Source organism: Bidens hawaiensis, unplaced genomic scaffold (assembly GCF_021521415.1).
Source record: "Bidens hawaiensis isolate Kalapana, Puna unplaced genomic scaffold, B.hawaiensis_p1.1 tig00054334_1, whole genome shotgun sequence".
Classification (NCBI taxonomy): domain Eukaryota; kingdom Viridiplantae; phylum Streptophyta; class Magnoliopsida; order Asterales; family Asteraceae; genus Bidens; species Bidens hawaiensis.
In genome coordinates this window covers 30,350-38,877 of record NW_027499808.1, presented here as the reverse complement: position 1 = coordinate 38,877, position 8,528 = coordinate 30,350, and the positions used below count along the sequence as shown (strand labels likewise).

Genomic DNA, 8,528 nt, shown 5'->3' with positions numbered 1-8,528 from the left:
TACCGATTGTGCGAGATTTTCCGGAAGTCTTGCAGGAGGATTTGCCTGGACTACCACCTAATCGACAAGTGGAGTTCCAAATCGAATTGGCCCCCAGTGCAGCACCCATAGCACGAGCCCCGTATCGGCTCGCAACCGGCGGAGCTTCAAGAGATTTCCACTCAATTACAAGATTTGTTGGATAAAGGTTTTATCCGACCTAGCTCATCACCATGGGGAGCCCGCTGTGTTATTTGTCCGAAAGAAGGACGGGACTTTCTGCATGTGCATCGACTACCGAGAGATGAACAAGGTGACGATCAAGAACCGTTATCCCTTACCCCGAATTGACGATCTGTTCGACACCAGATTCAAGGATCGAGTTACTACTCGAAGATCGATCTGAGATCTGGTTACCATCAACTGAGAGTGCGCGAAGAAGACATTTCCAAGACGGCTTTCAGAACTCGGTACGGTCACTACGAGTTTTCAGTTATGCCTTTTGGCTTAACCAACGCACCAGCCGTATTCATGGATCTCATGAACAGAGTATGCAAGGCGTACCTCGACAAGTTTATAATTGTAATTATTGATGATATCCTCGTCTACTCCAAGAACAAGGCCGACCACGAAGAACACCTGAGGTTGATCCTAGAATTGCTAAAGAAGGAACAACTATACGCTAAACTCTCGAAATGCGAATTTTGGCCTCACGAGGTTCACTTCTTAGGACATGTGATCAATGAGAATGGTATCCATGTCGATCCCAGGCAAGGTAGAGGCCATCAAAAACTGTGAAGCACCTAAGACTCCGACTGAGGTGCGACAATTCCTAGGACTGGCTGCTACTACCAACATTTCATCGAGGGATTTTCAAATATTGCTCAACCCCTCACCCGCCTTGACGCACAAGGGTACTAAGTACAATTGGGGTGACGCGCAGGAGTCCGCCTTCCAACTGTTGAAAACCAAACTCTGTAGCGCCCCTATCCTAGCCCTCCCGGAGGGAACGGAGAATTTTGAGGTGCATTGTGACGCATCGATACAGGGTCTCGGTTGCGTGTTGATGCAACTCGAGAAGGTTATAGCCTATGCCTCTCGACAACTACGGATTCACGAGAAGAACTACACGACCCATGACTTGGAACTCGGAACTGTGGTGTTTGCTCTTAAGATATGGAGACATTACTTGTACGGTACCAAGTTTACCATTTACACCGACCACAAGAGTCTCCAACATATCTACGATCAGAAGGAGCTGAACATGCGACAGCGTCGTTGGGTCGAGCTGCTTAAGGATTATGATTGTGCCATCAAGTACCACCATGGCAAGGCCAATGTAGTGGCCGATGCTCTCAGCAGAAAAGAAACCGATAAACCTAGACGAGTGCGAGCATTACAACTCACGATTCACGCCAACTTACCCGATCAGATTCGCGATGCGCAACAACTACTCTATGCGAGGCATGAACAAACAACTTGAAACCAAATCGGACGGGGTCCGATATTTCGAAAACCAGATTTGGGTCCCTCGATACGGAGAGCTGAGAACCCTAGTGATGGACGAAGCACACAAGTCCCGATATTCCCTCCACCCTGACTCAGATAAAATGTACCATGACCTAAAAGCACTTTACTGGTGGCCAAGCATGAAAGCCGACATTGCCATCTACGTGAGAAAATACTTGACTTGTGCAAGAGTCAAAATAGAATATCAGAAACCATCTGTTCTGCTACAGCAACCGGAACTTCCAACGTGGAAATGGGAACACATTTCCATGGATTTCATCACGGGATTACCCAAAACACCGACGGGATGCGATACCATCTGGGTGATCGTTGACCGGTTGACTAAGTCTGCACACTTCTTAGCAATCAAGGAATCGGACAAAATAGAAAGACTGACTCGTATCTATATGGAAGAAGTAGTGTCTAGACATGGAATGCCTGTCTCAATCATATCTGATCGAGATTCCGGTTTCACTTCACACTTCTGGAAGTCACTACAGGGTGCACTAGGCACCCGCCTTGATATGAGCACAGCATACCATCCTCAGACGGATGTGCAAAGTGAGCGCACCATTCAGACTTTGGAAGACATGTTGCGTGCATGCGTGTTGGATTTCGAAAAAAGTTGGGAACCTCACTTACCTTTGGTAGAGTTTTCGTATAATAAAAGCTACCACGTAAGAATTAAAGCAGCGCCGTTTGAAGGTTGTACGGACGAAAGTTTCGATCACCTGTCGGCTAGGCAGAGGTGGGTGATAGCCAAATCACTGATCCAGAATTAGTACTTGAAACCTCTGAAAAGATTGTCCAAATCCGAAACCGCATGGCAACAGCGCGAGATCGCCAAAAGAGTTACGCCGACAAGCGCCGAAAGCCTCTTGAATTTCATGTGAATGACCAAGTTTTACTCAAAGTCTCACCTTGGAAAGGTGTAGTTCGCTTCGGAAGGCGAAAAAAACTCAATCCACGATACGTTGGCCCTTACCGGGTAACTGAGCGCATTGGTCCGGTAGCGTACCGACTGGATTTACCAACAGAACTCAGTAGCATACACAATGTATTCCATGTATCCAATTTGAAGAAATGCCTTTCCGATGAAACCCAAGCAGTTCCTTTGGGCGAGTTGCAAGTTGATGAACTGCTACGCTTCATCGAAGAACCAGTCGAAGTTTTGGATTGGGAAACCAAAACACTCAAGCACAGCAAAATCCCAATCGTTAAGGTTCGTTGGAACTCGAGACGTGGACCAGAGTTCACGTGGGAACGCGAGGACCAAATGATGAAAAAGTATCCTCACCTTTTTGAAGGGTTGACCAAACACCGAAAACCGTGAAAGCCGTCAAACCCGTCAGAAATCATCATAGGTATGAATTAAATTTCAGGACGAAATTTCTTTCTACTAGGGGATGATATGACAAACTGAAAATGTTTCTTGCTTTTTCAGACACCCATCGCGACTTGACTCAAATTTTCGGGACGAAAATTCTTTCAACATGGGAATGATGTGACACTCGACAATTTCAGGTTAACTCCGTTAATCCAAACTCCGTCAACTCAAACTTAAGATCACTTGATCTAAAACACACATCTCATTACATTTAAAACTATGGTTTTAAATGACGCATGACAATCACTACACATGTAGTCTTTCGGGATTGCACCGAAAAGCAAACGACTTGACTCAAACCATTGGTGACCAAACGACGAACATCAAAACAATATATATTTGATAATAATGTGTTAATTTATATGCTACTTGATATTTATACATATGACACAAAATTTAAGAGTCAAGGGTTATTAATTATACTAGATATTGAATAACAAGAAGTAGAGGGACTTAAGTGTAACAAGTTAATATTTAATATTAACAAAAACCCTAACCTCCCTCCCTCTCCCTCACAGCCGATCGCCCCCCCCCCCCTCTCCCTTGGCTGCCGTCACATGACACACACATACATACAACCTTTTTCAAGTTTTGTTGAAGAATTAAGGTGCTATGAAGGTAATTAACAACTACTCTATGCATTCTAAGTGTTTAATTTTCATATTGAATTGGTTAATCAAAACCCTAATTCTCGAAAATTGATGATTAAGATGAGTTAGGGTTTGATTGTATGTTTGATGATGAATTGCTAATGAAATTGATAACTAGTTGTGTTATTGTTGCTTGTTAATCACTTGTTCTTTGATTTTAAACTTTAAAGAAAAACCCTAAATACGTATGTAATGTGAAATTGATATGCATGGTTGGTCAATCTTGTGTCTAGAGTGTTAAATGCATGGATTATGATTCATAGATTGTTGTTATGTTGAGTTTTAATGTAAACTAGTACTGGACAGATTGTTAAGTTTATGTTTAGACGACTGTAACTGAATGTTACTGTGGTGATTGGTCAAAATTATTAACACTACAGTGTACTGGATTGAGTCTAGTTTCTAAAAAGTATAAGTTTGTAATTTTTGGACGTGTAAAAGTTAACTTTTATTATTTTACAAAAACGTAGTGCAAGTCTGAATTGTGGGGTCTGCTGTTAGGCTGTTTTGAAATTATCATATCACATAAACTACAAGACCAAATGGGTTAGTTCCACTTCTGAACGTTAACATATTGAGTTAAGAATCTGACCCTATTAGTCTTGCATTAATTGAATTTACCATTTAACAGGAATAACAAATATCATTCTGTTGCGCATGATTTTGACTGCTGTGAGTTTACTGTAATGTTTTGGTCTTTGTGAGAAAACTATGTGGAATAAAAATACAATAAAAATAGTTATGGAAACCTAACTCATGTTTGCTTTTGTGACGATTTTTGGTGAATTAATTGATATGTTATGATCTGTTGGATAGAGTAATCATTCAAGTAGAAATCGGTCTCGATAAAACTAGCTGCTGAACTATGTGAAAATACATGAAACGTGCTTGTTGTTAGATAATTGTTATGTTTTTGACTAAATTGCCCTTGTGGGGAATGATTGTTAGTAATGTACAATGTTAGTACTTGATACTTAAGTAGTTGTTTACACATGTAACGTGTCACCAATGTGTTTGTCGAGTCACACATAATTCACAAACGAAACACGAAACGTATCTCATGCATAGGTATTATGTGCCGAGTCTAGAGACTCAATAATAGTTTAAATACTTAGAAAGTCTCATTTCTGTTTTAGAGCACTAGTGACGATTTTCTGTGACGCGCATCTCTCGGATTTGTTTTAGAATTCTTCGCAAACAGTGAGTTTCACGTTCCCCTTTTACTCTTTTAAACGCTTTTTACTTGGGGGAGATAACATACTCCAAAACGCTTTAGATTTTGTTATTAGTTATATATCACTTGTAAGGCTAAGTAGCAAATGAACCAACTAAAATCCTTCATAAAATCGAACCGTTTAGTATTTGTATGATAGCAAGTCACTGTTGAGTAGTACTACTGGGTTTAACAAACCCCACCCAACTCTAAACTCGACGGCAGGTCGAGTGGGTGTAATCTTGGCTAACACATTTTTCCATGGTCGTGGTCGACATGGTGGTAAGGCAATTGATAAACAGTCAGCTTCGGTGTCGAACACTTAGTAATACTCGTTTTATAGGCTAGCTACCTATCGATATATAATTGACATAACATTATCTGGTAACGCAAATGCAAACACTTAAACGCAAACCTTTTCCTTATTTATATATGTGAACTCACCAACCCTGTGTTGACACTTTTAGTATGTTATTCTCGGGTAGCCGAGGCGGGCGCGCGGTATAGGAACATGCATTTCATTGAACACTATCGTTTTTGCAAACTTGTTTTTAAACTGTTATTAATTGGGTTTTAAGTCGTCCTGCGTGACGCAACACTTGGTTTATGGATTTACGCTTCCGCACTTATTTAAACTTAATGTTTCGTGGTTTGAAAACTTTATTTATGGGGTTTGATTATAACTAATGATTCTGATCCTGTTAGTTCACACCCTCTGACGGTAAAACTCCGTTAGTGGATTTTGAGGGTGTGACATTAGTGAACCTTGCTTGGATATTCACTTAAGAAGACTTCATGAAGGTAACCTTGCCCGATAGGCAAAATATCGTACCCGGCTAAGTAAAAGCTTGCTCGGAAGTCTAAGGTGTGCCCGGATCCATACTTAGCGAATTCTTAGGAGGTTGAGAAGATTCCAATCTTCCATATATCTTCCTTAGGTCAAATCTTTGACTTAACAATCTCCCCCTAGATTGGAACACCTCAGCTGACCCAAAACACCTCTAAGGTTACATAAACTTAGCCAAAATACACATCAAATCAAAATCAAAGTACAAATTCATATCAGTATCAAAATTACATAATCAAAAGTTGTCCGAAGACATTACATAGGAAAGCCTAAGCTAAGAATCTTGTCTTTTCCTTGCATCATAGGCATCTTGTCTTCTGTTTGCTATCATCGAGGCAGCTCTTTGCCTGAAGATATTAAGAATTTGGTAGTTAGTGTGACCTTCTGGAATGACCAAATCCCTTATATCCATTAAGTCTTCACTATGCAAATATGTCAAGTCTTCATCTCCTTTGATAATCCCCAGTGCTTTTCCATCAGAATTTGTTAGCACATAACGGCCGACATTTTCTTTATATTCAATTTCAGCTATGATGCCGTTCTTTTGAACTGTGTAGTTGGGGCGTGTCATTCTCCTTTAAAGACTTATGCAAGTATTCATGTTCGACAAGGGATTCTTATCTTGTAATACAATTCAGCACTGTCCATTTTCTTGTACTTTTCTCTCCTTCTTGATTTGTGAAGTTGAATCATTTTCCAACTTCTCTTTTCTTTTAGGAATGAAAATCCCTTTTCAGCTTCATTTTTCAAATACTTTGAAAGATCATTCATTTGTCTTCCAGCCATTCTATTTTTGTTTCGATAGTCAGACAAATTGAGTCTGGCCATTCTTTCCAGTTGTACTTGAGTGTATTCATAAAAATCACTCCTTACAACTATATCTCTCAACAATCTACTTTCCATAATCACTTTCAAAGATTCAGTGACAGAATCATAATAGAGTTCTCTTGGAAGATCCAAATTTGATTGTGGTCTTGTTGTTCTATGTGGTACAGACCTACTTGATTCACCTCTTTCACCTTGTGGATGTCTTCTTGAGATTGGATGCCTGAATAGAATGAACTTCTTTGGTTTGCTAGGCCCGAAATTAAAGGTTTTGATGTAGATTGACGTTACCATTTTTGGTGGGAGGTTGGCCAGTTCAACAAGGTCTTGTCCTACTAGTTCATTGAGAAGAATCATCATTTTTTCTATCCCAGTATTGTTTGACAATCCTGCAGGCACAAACCTTCCATCAACAAAGCTTCTAGGGTTCTCAACTTCCCTCAGAGCTTTTACCCACTCAGCCTTTTTTAAGTAGAAGAGTTCTTTCAAGTCTATCTTTTCTATGGCATTAAAACTGGCTTCATCCATTATTCTCTGATTTATCATTATTCCCTTCAATATATTGATCATTTCTTTATTCTCCCAAGGAATTATTCTTTCATCTTCTGGTTCAGAATTGGATTTCTCTAGGATCTGTTTTTCAACAACTGGTACCTTTTCATATTTTTCCTTTTCACCTTGCTTCTTTTGTTTCTCCCTCAAAGTTTGAATTCTTCTTTTCTTTGCATGAGGTTCATCAGATGGTTCAGACTGCTTAGTTGAGGGTTCAGGTTGTAATCTTTTGAGTGTTTCTTTTCTTTTTAGTTTGTTGTATTGATCTAACACTGACTCTTTTGACAAATTTTCAACCACTGCAGGCTTCATCCCCTTATCTAACAGGTATTCACACATACCTCCAAACTTCCCTTTCAACTCTTCAATCTTTTCAGCCTCTTCATTCTCTTTAACAAACTTTTCAACTACTTTTTCTTTTTCACTATTGTAAAGGTCCTGAAGCTTATCAAAGCTGTAGTGACTGAGAGCTTTTTCAGAGTACCCATGCTTTCTGAGATAGTCTCTGTACTTCTGGTCATCCCTATTCTTTTGTTCCATTTTTCTTTTGATCTCATCTCTCTATTTGTCCAATCTCTCTTGCAACTGATCATCATTCATATCAGCCAGAGTTTCAAAACTTATACCAAGGCCTCTCAGTTCACAACTAAAGGATGTTTCCTTTTCTCCTCCAACATACTCAACTCAATGTTTTCCCTTTGCTCCTCTGTCATTGTGTCTTGTAGGGACATAACATTGGCAGGTTCATTACCTTTACCATAATTATCATCATTGTTATCATCAGATTCATCAAATTCATCCTCCTCCTCAGTTGATTCATCATCTGCATCTATCTTTGGCTCATCAGAGGATGGATGTTCTGAATTTGGATTGCTTGGAGCAGGAACATCAGGAACACCAGGCAGTTTTTCTCCTGGTTGCAAAGTTTGCAATGGGACAGCCTTGATTGGACTTGTGTCTTCATTAGGTGTTTCCCCATAGCACTTGTTCTTATCATCCCATTTCCCTTTCTTTTCTGTTCTGATTTCTTCAGCCTGAGCTTCAGCCTTTCTTTTTCTTGAATATACCTGTCCAAACCTTTTGGCTCTTTCCATCTTGATTCTGGTGATGTTGGCCATCATTTCTTAAATAGTTTCACCAGATTGTTTCTCAGGTTCCCTTTCAGGTTCCCTTTGGGGCTCTTTTTTCAGATTCATGAGCCTTTTCAGACTCAGATGAGGTTTTTGTAGCAAACTTGCTCAACATAACGGCTAGAGAGTTGTCTGCTTCCTCAACTCTTTTCAATTCTATCAACGTTTCAGTTACACCCTGATCATCAGCCTCTTCTTCAGATATTACTTTTGCAATGTTGGCTAGACTGATCAGTACCTCCTACTCTGCTAATTCTTCTTGAGATAGGGTTTGTGCAAGTATCTCCCTCTCCCTTGTTATTCTCATAATTTCTTCAATCTCTCTTCTTTCAGCATCAACAGCCTCTTGTTTTTCTCTATTCAGAATATCTTTCTTAGGTTTTTCTATGACAAGCTCATTTTCAATTACCTTTGCCTTTCCTTTATTCAATCTTCT

General features: G+C 39.9%; 1 protein-coding gene across 1 annotated transcript; it reads right to left on the bottom strand.

Moving 5' to 3' along the window:
• Positions 1 to 5,525: 5,525 nt before the first annotated feature.
• Positions 5,526 to 8,210, bottom strand: LOC143600572 (uncharacterized). Its single transcript, XM_077078223.1, has 2 exons — positions 8,030 to 8,210; positions 5,526 to 7,996 (listed from the first exon to the last, which is right to left on the bottom strand). Exon 2 carries the CDS (start codon positions 7,500 to 7,502, stop codon positions 6,183 to 6,185), a length of 1,320 nt encoding a protein of 439 aa, XP_076934338.1. The 5' UTR covers positions 7,503 to 7,996; positions 8,030 to 8,210; the 3' UTR covers positions 5,526 to 6,182.
• Between the last annotated feature and the right edge of the window lie 318 nt (positions 8,211 to 8,528).

Bases quoted from the DNA above. Each gene is read 5' to 3' on its own strand.
- LOC143600572 (XM_077078223.1), bottom strand. From the start codon at position 7,502: ATGGAACAAAAGAATAGGGATGACCAGAAGTACAGAGACTATCTCAGA.